This window comes from Terrapene carolina, unplaced genomic scaffold (genome assembly GCF_002925995.2).
Source record: "Terrapene carolina triunguis isolate 2854851 unplaced genomic scaffold, T_m_triunguis-2.0 Scaffold88, whole genome shotgun sequence".
In the NCBI taxonomy this organism is placed as follows: Eukaryota; Metazoa; Chordata; order Testudines; family Emydidae; genus Terrapene; species Terrapene triunguis.
Genome location: NW_020664439.1, coordinates 306665 through 325766, shown reverse-complemented (window position 1 = coordinate 325766; position 19102 = coordinate 306665). Strand labels below are relative to the sequence as shown.

At 45.0% G+C, this 19102-nt stretch overlaps 1 protein-coding gene across 2 annotated transcripts in view; it reads left to right on the top strand.

Moving 5' to 3' along the window:
• The window catches only part of MAP3K13 (mitogen-activated protein kinase kinase kinase 13), a 119769-nt gene that overhangs the window by 75598 nt on the left and 25069 nt on the right, over positions 1-19102 (top strand). For both annotated transcript variants that reach the window (XM_029911130.1, XM_024218628.3), the window contains exons 4-7: positions 9710-9893; positions 12978-13169; positions 15090-15248; positions 17396-17554. In XM_029911130.1, coding sequence (XP_029766990.1) covers positions 9710-9893; positions 12978-13169; positions 15090-15248; positions 17396-17554 — 694 coding nt within the window. The remainder of the gene's footprint in view (positions 1-9709; positions 9894-12977; positions 13170-15089; positions 15249-17395; positions 17555-19102) is intronic.

The following is a 19102-nucleotide window of genomic DNA, read 5'->3' as shown; positions in this document are numbered from 1 at the left end:
CCCGGCTATAGCTTCGAGGACAAGTGCTGCTAATAATAGTAGGGCCTAGATTTTCCTGGATGTGATAGTTGACAGATTTCTTCACCAAATAGTCAGTGACCCAACAAGGGTGATGCCCTTTTAGATTTGGTGTTGGTGAGTAGTGAGGACTGCATGGAAGAAATGGTTGTAGGGGACAACTTTGGTTCAAGTGATCATGAGCTAATTCACTTTGAACTAAATGGAAAGCTAAATAGATCTAAAAGTTGATCTGCAAGTAGGGTCCTTGATTTCAAAAGGGCTAACTTTTAAAAAAAAAATTAAGGGAATTAGTTAGGGAAGTGGACTGGACTGAAGAACTCAAGGATCTGAATGTGGAGGAGTCTTGGAATTACTTTATCAAAGTTGCAGGAACTATCTGAAGCCTGCATCCCAAGCAAGGGGGAAAAATTCATAGGGAATTGTTGCAGACCCAGCTGGATGAGCAAACATCTCAAACAGGTGATTAAGAGAGAGCCTACAAGGAATGGAAGATTGGATGGATGAGCAAGGAAAGCTACCTCTTGGAGGTCAGAAAGTGTAGGGATAAAGTGAGGACAGCCAAAAGCCAAGCAGAGTAGGACCTTGCAAAAGGGAATCAAAACCAATAGTAAAAGGTTCTATAGCCATATAAATAAAAAGAAAACAAGGAAAGAAGTGGGACCGCTAAGCACTGAGGATGGGGTTTCAGAGTAGCAGCCGTGTTAGTCTGTATCCGCAAAAAGAACAGGAGTACTTGTGGCACCTTAGAGACTAACAAATTTGTTAGTCTCTAAGGTGCCACAAGTACTCCTGTTCTTTTTGAGGATGGGGTGGAGGTTAAAGATAATCTAGGCATGGCCCAACACCTAAACAAATACTTTGCCTCAGTTTTTAATAAGGCTAATGAAGAGTTTAGAGGTAGTGGCAGGGTGGCTAATGGGAACGAGGATATTGAGGTAGAAATTAGTACATCCGAATTGGAAGTCAAACTCAAACAGCCTCATGGGATGAAATTGTGGGGTTTAGATAATTTTCATCCAAGAATATTAAAGGAAATATTAAATGAAATTGCAAGCCCAACAGCAAGGATTTTTAATGAATCTGTGAACTCGGGGATCGAACCCTATGAATGGAGAATTGCTAATATAGTTCCTATTTTTAAGAAAGGGAAAAAATGTGATCTGAGAAACTACAGACCTGTTAGTTTGACCTCAGTTGTATGCAAGGCCTTGGAACAAATTTTGAAAGAGAAAGTAGTTAAGGACATAGAGATGAACAGTAATTGGGATAAAATACAGCATGGTTTTACAAAAGGTAGACCATGCCAGACCAACCTGATCTCCTTTTTTTGAGAACTGGTTTTTTAGACAAAGGAAATGCAGTAGATATAATCTACCTGGATTTCAGTAAGGCATTTGATACAGTTTCACATGGGAAATGATTATTAAATTGGAGAAGATGGGGATTAATATGAGAATTGAAAGGTGGATAAGAAACTGGCTGAAGGGGAGACTAGAGACTACAATAGGTCATACTGAAAGGTGAACTGTCAGGCTAGAGGGAGGTTACTAATGGAGTTCCTCAGGGATCAATCTTGGGATCAATCTTATTTAACATTGTTACTAAAGACCTTGACACACAAAGTGGAATTGTGCTAATAAAATTTGTGGATGACACAAAGTTGGGACGTATTACTAATATGGAGGAGGACCAGAATATCATACAAGAAGATCTGGATGACCTTGTAAACTAGAGTAATAGAAATGGGATGAAATTTAATAGTGCAAAGTGCAAGGTCATACATTTAGGGACTAACAACAAGAATTTTTGCTATAGGCTGAGGACATATCAGTTGGAAGTGATGAGGAAAAGAAAGACCTGGGTGTACTGGTTGATCACAGGATGACTGAGCCACCAATGTGGTGTGGCTGTGAAAAAGGCTAATGCAGTCTTAGGATGCATCAGGTGAGATATCTCCAGTAGAGACAGGGCAGTGTTAGTACCATTATACAAGGCACTGATGAGACCTCATCTGGAATACTGTGTGCAGTTCTGGTCTCCCATGTTTAAGAAAGATGAATTCAAACTGGAACAAGTGCCAAGAAGGGCTACTAGGATGATCCGAGGAAAGGAAAACTTATCTTATGAGACTCAAAGAGTTTGGCTTGTTTAGCCTAACCAAAAGAAGTCCTGAGGGGAGATATGATTGCTCTCTATAAATACATCAGAGGGATAAATACCCAGGAGAGAGAGAAAAGTTATTTAAGTTAAGTGCCAGTGTGAACACAAGAAAAAATGGATATAAACTGGCTCTCAAAAGTTTAGGCTTGAAATTAGACAAAGGCTTCTAATGATCAGAGGAGTGAAGCTCTGGAACAGCCTTCCAAGGGGAGCAGTGGAGACAAAAAATCCTAACTGATTTAAAGACTGAGTTTGATAAGTTTATGGAGGGGATGGGTATAATGAGACTCCCTACAATGACATGTAGCCGATCTATGACTGCTAGCAGAAATTATCTCCAATGCTTGGTGATGAGATACTAGATGGGGAGGACTCTGAGTTAATACAGAGAATTCTTTCGCAGGTGTCTGGCTGGAGGGTCTTGCCCACATGTTCAGGGTCTAACTGATTGCCATACAATATTTGGGGTCAGGAAGGAATTTTACCCCGGTCTGATTGGCAGAGACCCTGAGGGTTTTTCACCTTCCTCTGTAGCATGGGGCACGGGTCACTTTCAGGTTTAAACTAGTGTAAATGGCAGTCTCTCTGTAACTTGAAGTCTTTAAATCATGATTTGACAACTTCAGTACCTCAGCCAGAGGTTAGGGGTCTATTACAGGAGTGGATGGGTGTGGTTCTGTCGCCTGCAATGGGCTGGAGGTCAGACTAGATATGGGGTTCTCAAACTTTTTTTTTTGCTGAGCCCCTCTTTGAATATATTTCATGCTGTGATGACACACACACCCCAAAGTGAGAGCAAATTACTGTGCATACTCATAGGAGCACCAAATTAAGTATGTAATCATTATCCCTGCAGTCAAAGGCACTGAAGCCTTTCAATAAGTGTAAAGTAGGCTTACCGTATTTCAATATTCCAAGTAGAGGACACTGCCGGGGAGAAAGGGAAGCTGGGGGTGAGTGGATACAGCAATACCATACCAGGCCACCCTTACTTCTGCACTGCTGCTGGCTGCAGTGCTGCCTTCAGAGCTGGGCAGCAGCCCCCACTCTCTGCTCCCCAGCTCTGAAGGATCGCTGCCGCCAGCAACATTACAGAAATAAGAGTTGCAATACCATACCATCTCACGATGCCCTACAATAGCCTTGTGACCCTCTCTTGGGTCAGGACTGCCAGTTTGAAAAGCGCTGAACTAAATGATCACGATGGTCCCATTTGACCTTAAAGTCTACGAGTCTATGTGTGTAAATAAATATGATGGCTACAAATGTTCCTTGGAAAATTTTAATTGTTTGTTGAATAATAGAAAATCAAATTTTTAGAGGAAACTGTCCAGACTGCATCTTCCATAAAATGCCATAGTCTCCCTGTCTTGATGATGCATCCTGAGAGTCCATTAGACATGGTGTGTCATGGAAAATGTAGTCTTGCTAGGGAACCTGGCCCATACAGGAGACTCTGGTCAGAAGACCCTATTGCAGTGTTGCGGAAGAATATCTGAATCAAACTTTTTGGATTTTCGATGTTTGGATTTTGGCAAAAAACTTTCCACTGAAATCAGACACAGCCCATTCCATGATGCAATCTGCTTCTCTGGTGGAGTGTCCTTGTTTGGTGAAGGCAGTTTTAAAACCACCAGAGAAGTAGATTGCATCATGGAACAGGCCATCCAGATACCCAGGAGAACCTGTTTCAATATAAAGGGAAAAAATCCCACTAGCCACACTCCACTGGTTGTCACGTGTCACCCCACACTAGACTCCATATGAGATATCATCAAACAATTACAACCCATATTTGATGGGGACCACTTCCTGATAGAAATCTTTCCCAAACCTCTTCTTCTGGCTTTCAAACAACCCCTCACCCCCAACCTCATGAAGCTTATCAGAAACAAGCTCTCCATAGACCAGGACTCACCAATTCAAAGTGGTACCAGATTCTGCCAGAACAACAGATGCAAAACCTGTAGACATCTCTCCACTGCTACAATGATCAATACCATTTCAAGATCCATGGGTCTTATGCATGCCTATCACAATGTGTAGTGTACCTCATCAAATACCCAAACAACCACTATGTGGGTGAAATGAGACAATTCTTATGCTCTCGAATGAACTCACACAGAAAAATGATAAAAGACAAAAATACCATACCTTTCATGGGCAGATACTCTTCATAAAGCAATCACTTGATGTCTGAGCTCTCAGTCCTCATCCTTAAAGGAAATCTGCACAGCACCTTCAAAAGAGCCTGAGAACTTAAATTCATAACTCTGCTGGACACTAAAAACCATGGACTTAACAGAGACACTGGTTTTGTGGCCACTTATAGCAACTTGTAACACATGCTGCTTCCTACTAACCCACCATTCTTCTACCGACTGCAGAGGTGTTAATTGTACTCTTCATTTTAAGTGGTCTCTTACAATCTGCTGGGAGAGCAATACAGCGGTGCACAGACGATCCAGGAAGTTTTTGGAAAGTGTAGGGGACAATTTCCTGGTGCGAGTGCTGGAGGAACCAACTAGGGGCAGAGCTTTTCTTGACCTGCTGCTCACAAACAGGGAAGAATTAGTAGGGGAAGCAAAAGTGGATGGGAACCTGGGAGGCAGTGACCATGAGATGGTCGAGTTCAGGATCCTGACACAAGGAAGAAAGGAGAGCAGCAGAATACAGACCCTGGACTTCAGAAAAGCAGACTTTGACTCCCTGAGGGAACAGATGGGCAGGATCCCCTGGGAGAATAACATGAAGGGCAAAGGGGTCCAGGAGAGCTGGCTGTATTTTAAAGAATCCTTATTGCGGTTGCAGGAACAAACCATCCCGATGTGTAGAAAGAATAGTAAATATGGCAGGCAACCAGTTTGGCTAAACAGTGAAATCCTTGCTGATCTTAAACGCAAAAAAGAAGCTTACAAGAAGTGGAAGATTGGACAAATGACCAGGGAGGAGTATAAAAATATTGCTCAGGCATGCAGGAGTGAAATCAGGAAGGCCAAATCACACTTGGAGTTGCAGCTAGCAAGAGATGTTAAGAGTAACAAGAAGGGTTTCTTCAGGTATGTTACTAACAAGAAGAAAGTCAAGGAAAGTGTGGGACCCTTACTGAATGAGGGAGGCAACCTAGTGACTGAGGATGTGGAAAAAGCTAATGTACTCAATGATTTTTTTTGCCTCTGTCTTCACGAACAAGGTCAGCTCCAAGACTGCTGCACTGGGCAGCACAGTATGGGGAGAAGGTGACCAGCCCTCTGTGGAGAAAGAAGTGGTTCGGGACTATTTAGAAAAACTGGACGTGCACAAGTCCATGGGGCCGGATGCGCTGCATCCGAGGGTGCTAAAGGAGTTGGCGGATGAGATTGCAGAGCCATTAGCCATTATTTTTGAAAACTCATGGCGATCGGGGGAGGTCCCAGATGACTGGAAAAAGGCTAATGTAGTGCCCATCTTTAAAAAAGGGAAGAAGGAGGATCCGGGGAACTACAGGCCAGTCAGCCTCACCTCAGTCCCTGGAAAAATCATGGAGCAGGTCCTCAAGGAATCAATTATGAAACACTTAGAGGAGAGGAAAGTGATCAGGAACAGTCAGCATGGATTCACCAAGGGGAAGTCGTGCCTAACTAACTTAATTGCCTTCTATGATGAGATAACTGCCTCTGTGGATGAGGGGAAAGCAGTGGATGTGTTATTCCTTGACTTTAGCAAAGCTTTTGATACGGTCTCCCACAGTATTCTTGCCGCCAAGTTAAAGAAGTATGGGCTGGATGAATGGACTGTAAGGTGGATAGAAAGCTGGCTAGATCGTCGGGCTCAACGGGTAGTGATCAATGGCTCCATGTCTAGTTGGCAGCCGGTTTCAAGCGGAGTGCCACAAGGGTCGGTCCTGGGGCCGGTTTTGTTTAATATCTTTATTAATGATCTGGAGGATGGTGTGGACTGCACTCTCAGCAAGTTTGCAGATGACACTAAACTGGGAGGCGTGGTAGATACACTAGAGGGTAGGGATCGGATACAGAGGGACCTAGACAAATTAGAGGATTGGGTCAAAAGAAACCTGATGAGGTTCAACAAGGACAAGTGCAGAGTCCTGCACTTAGGACGGAAGAATCCCATGCACTGCTACAGACTAGGGACCGAATGGCTAGGTAGCAGTTCTGCAGAAAAGGACCTAGGGGTCATAGTGGACGAGAAGCTGGATATGAGTCAACAGTGTGCTCTTGTTGCCAAGAAGGCTAACGGCATTTTGGGCTGTATAAGTAGGGGCATTGCCAGCAGATCGAGGAACGTGATCGTTCCCCTTTATTCGACATTGGTGAGGCCTCATCTGGAGTACTGTGTCCAGTTTTGGGCCCCACACTACAAGAAGGATGTGGAAAAATGTGAAAAAATCCAGCGGAGGGCATCAAAAATGATTAGGGGTCTGGAGCACATGACTTATGAGGAGAGGCTGAGGGAACTGGGATTGTTTAGTCTCCAGAAGAGAAGAATGAGGGGGGATTTGATAGCTGCTTTCAACTACCTGAGGGGGGGTTCCAAAGAGGATGGAGCTCGGCTGTTCTCAGTGGTGGCAGATGACAGAACAAGGAGCAATGGTCTCAAGTTGCAGTGGGGGAGGTCTAGGTTGGATATTAGGAAACACTATTTCACTAGGAGGGTGGTGAAGCACTGGAATGGGTTACCTAGGGAGGTGGTGGAGTCTCCTTCCTTGGAGGTTTTTAAGGCCCGGCTTGACAAAGCCCTGGCTGGGATGATTTAGTTGGGAATTGGTCCTGCTTTGAGCAGGGGGTTGGACTAGATGACCTCCTGAGGTCCCTTCCAGCCCTGATATTCTATGATTCTATGAACATGTGAACCATTTATGCTTAACAATCTATCCCACTTGTATTTATCTTTGACACTGTAGTTTCCTTCTCTAGACCTGAAGAGGAGTTCTGTGAAGCTTGAAAGCTTTCCATCAACAGAAGTTGGTCCAATAAAAGATATTGTCTCATCCACTTTGTCTCTCATATCCTGGGACCAACATGATTACAACACTGCAAACAAATACATTAACTGACATTTCCCATTTAACTATATGCCTTTAAAAATTAGAGATTCATAGATTCCAAGGCCAGAAGGGACCATTGTGATCATCCAGTCTGACCTCCTGCATTACACAGGCCAGAGAACTTCACCAAAGTAATTCCTAGAGAAACCCATCTTTTAGAAAAAACATCCAATCTTGATTTAAAAATTGTCAATGACAGAGAATACACCATAACCCTTGATAAATTGTTCCAGTGCTTGCTTACTCTATTAAAAATTTATGCCGTATATTGAAATCAAGATGATAAAAATAGTATATATCAAAGTACAATTTGGGGGGCAGAGTTCAAGTTGCGATGTGAGGAAACATGCATTTCTTTGTAGTTCTGAAGAAAAATGTGTTTTATTATATGGTCAGTGTAACTCTTATGATGTAAAAAGCGACAAAGAGTCCTGTGACACCTTATAGACTAACAGAATTATTGGAGCATAAGCTTTCGTGGGTGAATACCCAATTGATCAGACGTAGTCACCCACGAAAGCTTATGCTCCAATACTTCTGTTAGTCTGTAAGGTGCCACAGGACTCTTTGTCGCTTTTTACAGATCCAGACTAACACGGCTACCCCTCTGATTCTTATGACGTACTCAAGGCAGGCTCTAGGTTTTTTGCCGCCCCAAGCAAAAAAATTTTTTGGCTGCCCCCCACCCCAGCCCTGGGCTCTCACCGCCCCCCACCTATGCCCTCCCCCACCCGCACCCCCTGCCGCCCCAGCGCTGGGCTCTTACCCCACCCGCACCCCTTGCCCCTCCCCACCAGTGCTAACTCTGCCTGCTCCCCCTTCGCCTCCAGCTGGTCCAATGCTGGCAGGGTCGGGGTAAGCAGCAGGGCTTCCAGGCCGCGCCTCAGCCCAGGGTCCTTCCAGCCAGGGCTCCCACCTCCAGGACCGGCCAGGAGCAGGGTAGCCCCAGAGGGAGCGAAGCCCCGGAGAGCAGGACTCGGGCCCCACATGGCAGCAGCCCGCCCTCTATGGCCCCGCTGCTGCTGCTGCTTCTGGCCACCCTGCCGCAGTCCCTGGGCGGCTCAGGCCGCTTTGCCCAGCCCCGGCTGCAGCGCTGGGGGGCAGCCGCCCTGCGGCACCTGCAAGCAGCTCCGTGTGCCCCGCAGGGCGGCCCTCAGCCCGAGTGTCCCCCCCTCGGAGCCTGCCCGGCCCAGCCACAAGGTGCGGGCTCTGCTCCCCCGCGGCGCAAACCACAGCAGCCTCAGGGCGCAACGCGCTGCTGCTGCCAGGGCCGTCTCTAGACTTTTGCCACCCGAAGCGCAAAAAAAAAGATGGCCCGAATGCCGCCCCTGAAAATGTGCTGCCCCAAGCATGTGCTTGGTTTGCTGGTGCCTAGAGCCGGCCCTGGACGTACTTAACTTATCTTGCTTTAAGTGCTTGGGTTTTCCAAATGATGTGTTAGGTAACTTAGTTGTTGTCACTGAGCAACCTTAGCTAGCTTTTTAAACAGTTTTTAGTTTGTATACCCGTGGTTGGCAACTTGCGGCCTGCAAGCCGCATGCGGCCCATCAGGGTAATCTGATTGCAAGCCGCAGGTTGCCCACCACTGTTTTATACTCTGCCCACTGTTGGCTCCATATTTATTGCCTTCCCTTCTATGCCCTGTTTTACCCCATTTAAACAAAAATGATTAAAGGTCTAGAAAACATGATCTATGAGGAAAGATTGAAAAAACTGGGGTTGTTTAGTCTGGAGAAGAGAAGACTGGGGAAGGCAGGAGGGAACATGTCAACAGTTTTCAAGTACATTAAAGGTTGTTACAAGAAGGAGGGTAAAAAATTGTTGTCCTTTAACCTCTGAGGGTAGGGCAAGAAACAATGGGCTTAAATTGCAGCAAGGGAGGTTTAGGTTGGACATCAGGAAAAGCTTCCTAACTGTCAGGGTAGTTAAGCACTGGAACAAATTGCCTAGGGAGGTTATGGAATCTCTGTCATTAGAGGTTTTTAAGAACAGGTTAGACAAACACCTGTCAGGAATGGTCTAGTTATAGCTTAGCCCTGCCTTGAGTGCAGAGGACTGGACTAGATGACTAATGAGGTCCCTTCCAGTTCTACACTTCTATGGTTCTGTGATTTTCCTGTAGAAAAACCCTTCAATTTGTTTTGGCCATTGTGGATTTTAAACGTTTCCTTTTATCGGAGTGTTTGGATTGTCTATAGTTATATGTTTAATGTTGTACAGCCCTCCTCCCTCCCTCCTTGAACTTCACCGAAGAAGGGACACTCTCCAAATCCTCAGATGTGAAAGTCTCTAGTATATTAACTTATTGTATCGCATCAGCAGCTCACAAAGATTTTGAATGTGTTACTGAGCTACTTCGTGAAAAGGTCATAAGAGATGACAGAGGAGTTGACAGTTGCTGTCTCTGGTATGACGTTGCAGCAGAGCACTGCATGAACTTGGAGATTTTCTAAGCTGTGTGCCTTGCTTGTGTATTACCAGATACATGGGAAGTTCCATTTGAGGAGATCTCAGAGCTGCAGTGGTTGGGCAGTGGAGCACAAGGAGCTGTCTTCTTAGGCAAATTCCGAGCGGAGGAGGTGGCAATCAAGAAAGTGAGAGAACAGAACGAAACAGACATCAAGCACTTGCGGAAGCTGAAGCATCCTAACATCATCGCCTTCAAGTAGGTCATGACTTCTGTTATCTAGATAATTACTAGAAAAGTAATAACCTGTTTTTTCCCAAGAGAAGGCATTGTTAGCCATCATGTCCTGGCCAATTGGTGAGACCCGAGTACAGGAATTACCTTCTGGTTTATCCAATCTTCTATAGTTAAAACTGGAAATGCATTCTGCCCCTCCTCTTACAAAGAGATATGTAGTGTTGTGGGCACTGTTAAGTGGCGTGCAACATTCCAACCCAGAGAGGTCATATTGACATTCATACACACAAAAACACAGTCCTGTGAACTTCGCACATCTACAGGAAAAGGAAAGACCAGAGAAACTATTGCCACAGAGATTTCCCCCTGCACAAAGCGCATGGGAAACTTTTCCTGTCCTTTCCATCGGGGAGAGCCTCACTACTGGGTAGAAGGAAGGCAATGCGTAGAGCTGTAGTCAGGCAGAGTGAACAGATCTGATCAGAAGAGCAACTCCTCTCCCCCTTGAGTGAGTATGAGTTGCTCCTTCGACTGTGCTCCACGGGCTCCAGCTATGCTTAGTGAAGCTATTTAAAGACAATGGTGAGAACCAAAAACATTCAGACAAGAGAACAGGAGCAGCTTCAGGTTTATGGTGGGCAGCAGCAACTACCAGTACAAAATGCTCCCTTTCCAACTGGCAGCAATCCGTGGGTGATCACTGAATAACTGGCTGGGGTGGTGCCTAATCCATGTCACTGGGGCATGCAGGTCTATCCTTATCTAGATGACTGGCACAAGAGCACAGGCTTGCAATTGGTGTAGCTCACACTCTGTGGAAGGTGCATTCTCTAGTCATAACTGTCTGGGAGCGAACAAAGAAACATCTACTGTAGTCCTTATTTAGGTTTTAAAATTCCCAGGGACTACCAAGGATTCCTCCTGGGCTGTAGCTTGCCTGCATCAGGACAGGTTCAGGGTCTCATCCTAGGAGCAGATCTCGGCAGGACAAGTTTGCAAGGCTCTGTGAAATGTGATTTGAGAGGGCCATGTGATGGTGTGCTCTCCTCAGCAAGTTGAGGACTCTCTGAGATGGCCCATACGCCAGAGAATGTCTTACAGGACATGGCCTTTTTTCCAACCTGCTTTTTAGTTAAATCCCGACTTTTCAAGGTACTTAAGCACAAGCCTAACTCTGTGTTATGCGAGTATCCCATGAAAGTGTGAACACTCAGGGCAACTTGCGTTCTATGTTGCACAGGTGTGTTTAAATCAGAAGAGCTCTGAGGGTGCTTCTTCCTCTCTCTCACAGCAAGTGGGGAGGATTTCCTTGTCAGTGTCTATTGAGTGCTAGGTCAGGGCGTGGCTGATGCACTGATGGGGTGTGTGCTGGCTGTGCTGGTGTGGGCCCATCCACCTGCATGTATACTGTAGTCAGCAGCATACGTGGGGATTGGAAATGCTGCTTTTTAGGGGACAGAATGAGGTATTCTGCACACTGCATTCAGCCTGGGCTGGCAGGATGGTGTATGGACCCTTCCTAAAGCCAAAACTTTATTGCTTCCCTCCAACAATGTTCTTGCTGCAAGGGCAGAATTTTGCCATTAACCAGATCTGAATTCATGTTATTGCAAAACATAAAGGCAAGAGCTCCCTCGGTACTATCAGTCTCTACTGCCCTCGTCCTCTTAAAGGACTGAACTGAATTGTACTTGAACTTGCAACAGATCTTCTCGGAGCAGGCATAACACTAGAGTGTGCATAAAGCAAAACCAGGTCTTGCACATCTGTGCTGTAAGTAGGTAATTTATTACTGGAGTTACTTACTGGACATGGTTGATATGCTCAGTGCTGTACAAAACATGGACACAGTCCATGTCCTAACGAGACAAACCATATAGTACAGACATTTAATCTAAGTAGATTTTACTCCTAACCCCATTTGTTATCCAAGTGATGCCGGCAGATACTTCCCAACCTAATTTAAGTTTTGCTGCAAGAGGATTTTTGAATAGTACTAAAATATATGGTGGACAGAAATGATTTCCTTACTGTAAGGAGTGTTAGTAAGAATTTAGCTCCAAATGGAGTGGAGATGAACCCTTATTCTGTTAACCTGGCTGAATACTAATACAAGGTCCAGGTTAGAGCTGCTTTAATGTGGAATTCCTGCTGATTCAGTGGGAGCTCTTCATGTGACGCAACTGTAAAACTGAGCCCAGAGTGACTTAGTAGAAGGCAAGCCAACCAAACGAATTATGTGACAAGTTAGAAGGTGACTGCAGTGGTTGAATGAACACAAGCCGTGTTTCTCCAAAGCATGTCTGACAATATATGGAATAAATATAAAACCTACTATTTTGACCTAACTTTGACATAGGAACACCACACAAACAAATACAAACAAACCCGAAGTAAAAAATAAAGTCTAAGTCCTGCTGACTAGAGATGGATCTGTTTTCTGTAATCTTAGTGGGAAGGGAGGAGGAGAAAATGTAGAGGAAATAGTACTTTTAAGCTAATAGTGTCACATTATTAGCTGGTTAATCAAAATGCTGGGAGACTAATGGGGTCTCATAGAATGGAAGTTTTCTGATGGAAGGTTAGCTCTCTTCAGGCATTTTGGCAATGAACTACACTAAAGTTTGTATTTGCTATGTGTCTGGTGTTCCAGAGCTTTTCCTGATTGAGCATTTACTAAGGCATATTTTTTGTTTTCCTGTGAAGCATTGGAAGCCCCTGTCATTGCTTGACCAGGAGGCTCTGTAGTCTGATCTGGACCTGTATGGCAATGTCTGCGTTCCTGTGCCTGTATCCCTGGAGAATGAAGGTCAATACCAGAACATAAAAGCCAAAGACATAAACCTACAGAGCAGCTTCTGCTTCTATAGAGAAACTTAATTTCTCCACGTATGAGTCAGGTGCACAGTTGACACGTTCCAGATAAAGAACAATGGTCTAATTTTCATATGTGCTGAGCCCCTACAGCTCCCTGCCATGAAAGTCAGTGAGCTGTGAGCATTCAGATCACATGGTATATTTTTGAGTTCAGAGAATCCCTTTGATACTGAGTGTTGGGTTTGATTTGCAGTAATGTGTATGTTGTTTGTGTGTGTTCTCTGACAGGGGAGTTTGCACTCAAGCCCCATGTTACTGTATTATCATGGAGTACTGTGCACATGGACAGCTCTATGAAGTGCTACGAGCAGGTCGGAAAGTCACGCCTCGGCTGCTTGTGGACTGGTCCACAGGGATCGCAAGTGGAATGAATTATTTACACCTTCATAAAATCATCCACCGAGACCTCAAGTCACCAAAGTGAGTCCTTGGGTGTTTAAAACTAACAAAGTAGATTTTTGAGTGAATTCCTCCAGCAAATGGATATTGAGCTAAATCAGGGGCCCTTAAACTTTCTCATGGTCTGGCCCATAACTTGAGAGAGATTTGTCCTGTGGTTCCTCTGACTTGTTTTTAACTGCCTGGACCATCTCTGCTCCCATTTATACTAGCATAACATCCCTGTGGCAACTGAACCAGTTGCTTATGTGGGAAAGTAATAGTAGGGAAACATGTCTGCTAATGAGATGGCTATTTTGCCCTTTTGAAAAAGTGAATCACTCTGTCTCCTTCTGCTCTTTATTTTGTCTATCCTTCGTGTCTGTTTTGTTCTGGTCTCATCTCCTGCTCTCGTGAATGTGTATCTCCCTCTTCTCCTACACCTGCTCCCCTGCTGATACTGCCCAGCTGCCTTATCTCGTTCACCCTGGACATTGCTTCAGCCTCACCCTTCCTTCACTGTTTACAGCACGCGGTGTGACTATGGTTCTGTTATTGTATCTGTATTTGACTGTAAATGTTTTAAATGGTATGTTACATTGTTTGGGCAGTGAGGTTATTATTATTACATCACTTATTTTTATTATTGCTAGTTTGAATATCAAGATAAATTTTCCAACAAATAGTTCTACATTTTTCTGTAATTGTTACCTCTAATTATACTGTATACCAGGGATTGGCAACCTTTAGCACAGGGCCTGCCAGTAAGCACCCTGGCGGGCCGGGCTGGTATGTTTACCTGCCGCATCCGCAGGTTCGGCCGATCGCGGCTCCCATTGGCCGCAATTTGCCGTCCCGGGCCAATGGGGGCTGCGGGAAGCGGCGCGGGCCGAGGGATGTGCTGGCCACCGCTTCCCGCAGCACCCGTTGGTCTGGAGCGGCGAACCACAGCCAGTGGGAGCCGCGATCAGCCGAACCTGCGGATGTGGCAGGTACCGGCCCGGCCCGCCAGGGTGCTTACCCTGGCAGGCCATGGGCCAAAAGTTGCCGATCCCTGCTGTATACAGTATATACCTGTATATGGCTAATTACATCTTCTATCTTAGTAGTCATTTTGTGTTAAAACATGCATTTACAAGAAGTCTGAAAGTCCCTCAAATATAGTCAACCTTGATGTTCCCAGTTATGACTCTGTTACAGTCCGTTTACACCAGGATGGACTTTGGCCCCTAGAATTTAGAATCAGAGTTTGGAAAAAAATCAAAAGAATTTTGTGGTAACTCATCTGTGAAGCTGCAGTATTATTAACCCTGTCAAACAGCCTCACCAATGCTTCATACTGATTTGAAACAGAGCGTTTGCTAACAACAGCTATTGCACTAAGATCTCGAGTGACTGTGGTTAAAATTGAGGTTTTAGATAGGAAATGTTTGAACTGGATTCCAAGAGGGAGGAGCTTTGTTTCCAGAACAGTGTAGTTTATGGGGCAGTGGGTTTTAGCAATGATAGAAACCAGGAGCCCTTGATCAGTAGGGTTGGAGACAGACAAGCAAAAATGTTAGTGTAGATTGCTTTAATGATTTTATTTCAGCACTACCTCATTTATGATGCAAAGCAAGGAAGAGGTAATTGTGACTCCCTTCCGTGTTGGCAGAACAACTGGATCTGGTGGTGTTACACAGGAAAAAGTTGTTCTGAACAGAGCGAGAGAATTTACTGAAACTAGCAAATTAATTCCATTTACTGATCAAACTGTTTTAAAGCTTTAGTTCCTTGCTGCTAGGTCCAGATAAACCACTAATTCCTACACCATCACTTTGCCCATTGATAAAATAGGTATAGTTTATACCTGGCAGTGTTAGTAGATGACAAAGAACTTTAAGATCCACTTCTGAAAGTTGCTATGGAAGTGCAAAGCGTTTTCTCATTGCTGATACCTTGTGTTTTTCCCTCTCTCTCCAGTGTATTAGTCACTCATACAGATGCAGTAAAAATTTCAGATTTTGGTACATCTAAAGAACTCAGTGATAAAAGTACAAAAATGTCCTTCGCGGGCACCGTGGCTTGGATGGCCCCAGAGGTGATACGGAATGAGCCCGTCTCTGAAAAAGTGGATATCTGGTAAGCAGTGCTGTCATGTAGGGTCCTACCAAATTCACAGTCCGTTTTGGTCAATTTCACGGTCATAGGATTTTAAAAATCATAAATTTCATGATTTCAGATATTTAAATCTGAAATTTCATGGTGTTGTAACTGTAGGGGTCCTGACCCAAAAAGGGTGCGGAGGGGCACAAGGTTATTGTAGGGGAGGTCACGGTATTGCCTCGCTTAGTTCTTTGCTGCTGGCAGCGGCGCTGCCTTCAGAGGTGGGCGGCCAGAGAGCAGCAGCTGCTAGCCAGGAGCTCAGCTCTGAAGGCAGTGCCACGGCCAGCAGTAGCGCAGAAAAAAGGATGGCATGAGATGGTATTGCCACCCTTATTTCTGCACTGCTGCCTTCAGAGCTGGGCCCTTGGCCAGCAGCTGCCACTGTCCGGCCACCCAGCTCTGAAGGCAGTGCAGAAGTAAGGGTGGCAGTACCACAACCCCCTCCAATAATCTTGTAACCTTTTGGATTGGGACCCCCAGTTTGAGAAACGCTGGTCTCCCTTGTGAAATCTGTATATTATAGGGTAAAGGTACACAAAAGACCAGATTTCATGGGGGAGACCAGATTTCACGGTCCGTGACGCATTTTTCCTGGCCGTGAATTTGGTAGGGCCCTAATTATATGCTCCACAATGAGGAGTGGGGCTGTGAAAGCAATAAAAATTCAGTGTATTTAGACGTTTGATGATGTTGAGAGATGAAGGTCCTTAGCACCTCACAGAAGTGAGCCCCAAAAACCTGCCCCTTTAAGAATTAAAACAGTGAATATACACAGGATCATGTTCTTCTGTTCCATGCAACGTTGTTGTAGCCAGGTTGGTCCCAGGATATGAGAAAGACAAGGTGGGTGAGGTAATATCTTTTACTGGACCAGCTTCTGTTGGTGAAAGAGACAAGCTTTCGAGCTTACACAGAGCTCTTCTTCAGGTCTGGGAAATGTAGTCCGTGTGCAAGGATATGTAGAGAAAGAGATAGAAAGATGCTATTGCTTCTGGGATATAGTAATTTTGGACTTTGAAACTCACTACCACATCTCTGCATCTCAGGCTAATTCTAGCTTCTGGAACAGTTATTCAGTGAGTGCTTTTCTTTGTCTCTTGGTTACCTCTCTTTTGTCTTTGTACTAACCGTTTTGGCATCAGTTTACTATTTTATGATGCTCTCTATGTGGTTGGTAGATGGCAGTCATTCCTTGCTACCTTTTGTGAATTATGACTTCTCTCTGGAGCCTTGGATTCATTACAGGAGACAGACAAATTTAGTTTTCTTATCTGTAATTTTCGTTTCTTGTAGTGTGGATTGCCTGCTCTGGACAGACCCTCCTTATACTTCTCTAGCCATGATTGGCTTTAACACAATTCTCGTTCATCTTTCTTCAAGTTAGGACTAGAGGGAATCTCCAACAGAGTCTGAAATGTCCAAATAGTGGCACCTACACAGTGGCTGTGTTTGTTTCCTCACTTTCACATTGTAATAATTGCTGCTGTTTTGTGTTTCATTAGCTTTGGAAGCATTTGTCTGCAGAGGGCATGGATAGTTCAGCAAACACGCCAGCAGGGGGAGTGTTTGCTTTAAAAAAGAAACAAAAAAAACAAAAAAACCCAAAGGAAATCTGTTAGCTGGTTTATCATGAATACACATAAATTCTCACTTTGTCCCAAAGCAAAGGAGCCCTGATCAACAATGATTACAGCTTGGAAAACTAACTTTGCCATTTAGTTTACTGGAATTGGCAAGACTATGACCTTCCATTGTAGATTTTACCCATATTCCATTGTATTTTGCTCATAACTTCATGTCTTTTTGAGATTAAAAACCCCAAAAGGAGGAGGATTTGGTTTAGCTTTTCAGTGTAAAGTGAAAGTTAAAACCGATGCAACTGTGGATAAGAGGCTAGGACTTAGGACAGTGGCAGAGAGAGGCTGCACAAAGTGTAAAATATCCCTGGATAACACCCTTATGAATATATGAACATTACCATTCTTGAATCCATTTTCAAGATCCAAAATCAGATGTAACCTGCTGCCCATTTTGATAACCAAACAAAGTCTGAGTCTGTTACAGAATTTTTTCACAACCTGTGTAACTCACTGTGAAGGTTTGTCCTTATGTTTCTACAACAGGTCGTTTGGGGTAGTTTTGTGGGAGCTGCTTACAGGAGAGATTCCATACAAGGATGTAGACTCCTCCGCTATCATCTGGGGAGTGGGCAGTAACAGCCTGCACCTTCCTGTCCCTTCCACCTGTCCAGATGGGTTCAAAATCCTCATGAAGCAAACATGGTAAGAGCCACATCTCCTGCACAGACTTGGTGCTTGATCCTGCAGTCCTGGCTCTGCCAAACTCCCAATGGGGTCAGTGGGAATGGTGCCTGAGTAAGGACTGGAGGGTGAGATCCAGAGCAAAGTTCTCTTTTTAAAAAACACCACTGCTGCTGAGAGAGCGACCGTGTGCTGGTGGCACACTATGCTGGATTTGACATCCCACGTCCCGCTGCCATGAAGCAAAATGACTTGTGATCAGCAAGGCATTGGAGTTCCTACAAACAGCATGCACTTACTTATGCTGTTGATGTTGAAAGAGACCAGGGTGTTCAGAGAAAGGAACTCAGCGATGGAGAGATCAGACACGGCAGGGCTTGGGGACGACCTGGGCAAGTGAGAGAGATGCTGGAGAGCTGCAGATCGAATGGGGAGGTGAGGGCGAAGAGGCAGGTGGCCAAAGGCTAATCCTGACCATGGCTGAGTACGGGAGAACCAGGAGTCACTCAGAGAGGACTGTGGATCTGGAGCTAGGTGGGTGGTACGTAACAGCTGCTTGGAGGGTGGGAAGAGAGGAGAGTTGAGTGGAGTGCTGTTCAGAAGAGGAGGAGGAAGAGGGAAGAATTGGAAGCAATAGGAGCAAAGGAGGAGGAACCCAGTTCCCAGCCTTGGCATGGTTCTAGGTGGCAAAAGAAGGGGAGGCTGCGATCTGCAGCAGAGGCAGTCTGCTCTCTGTTTCCGCTGGGAGCTGGAGAGGTGTGCCCTCTCTGTGCTGTAGCTAATTCTCTGTGTCAATTTGAGGATGATGCTGCCTCTTGGCTCCCTGAGCTATATTATTCCCGGACTCAGGACACCTTCTCAAGCCCCTCCCTGCAAATTCTGTGGTCTGAGGGTGAAAATATCCAAATTAGCAAGAATGTTTAAAAGCTTAGAAGCCCCAACAATCTTGTCTGACTCTGTCCCGTCTGTGTTAGCAGTCATGTCTCCCCTCTTTCTGGTCCTTTATATGGGGAATCATCATTGAGTAGGTGTGTTCCAGTGGGGTCGCACAAGACTCAGTTCTTGGCCCTACACTGTTTAACATTTTTATCAATGACCCGGAAGAAAAACAAAATCATCACTGATAAAGTTTGCAGACACAAAAATTGAGGGAGTGATAAATTATACACTGATACAGAGTGATCTAGATCATTTGGTAAACTAGGCACAAGCAAACAATATGCGTGTTGATATGGCTAAATGTAAATGTATACAGCTAGGAACAAAGAATGTAGGCCATGCTTGCAGGATGGGAGACTCTATCCTGGAAAGCAGTGACTCTGATAAAGATTTGGGTCATGGTGGATAATCAGGTGAATAGGAGCTCCCAGTGCGATGCTGTGGCACAAAGGGCTAATGCAATCCTGGGATGCATAAACAAGGGAATCTCGAGTAGGACTAGAGAGGTTATATTACCTCTGTATTTGTCACTGTTGTCACTGCTGCTGGAATCCTGCATCCAGTTCTTGTGCCCACAATTCAAAAAGGATGTTGGTAAATTGGAGGGGTTCAGAGAAGAGCCTGAGAATG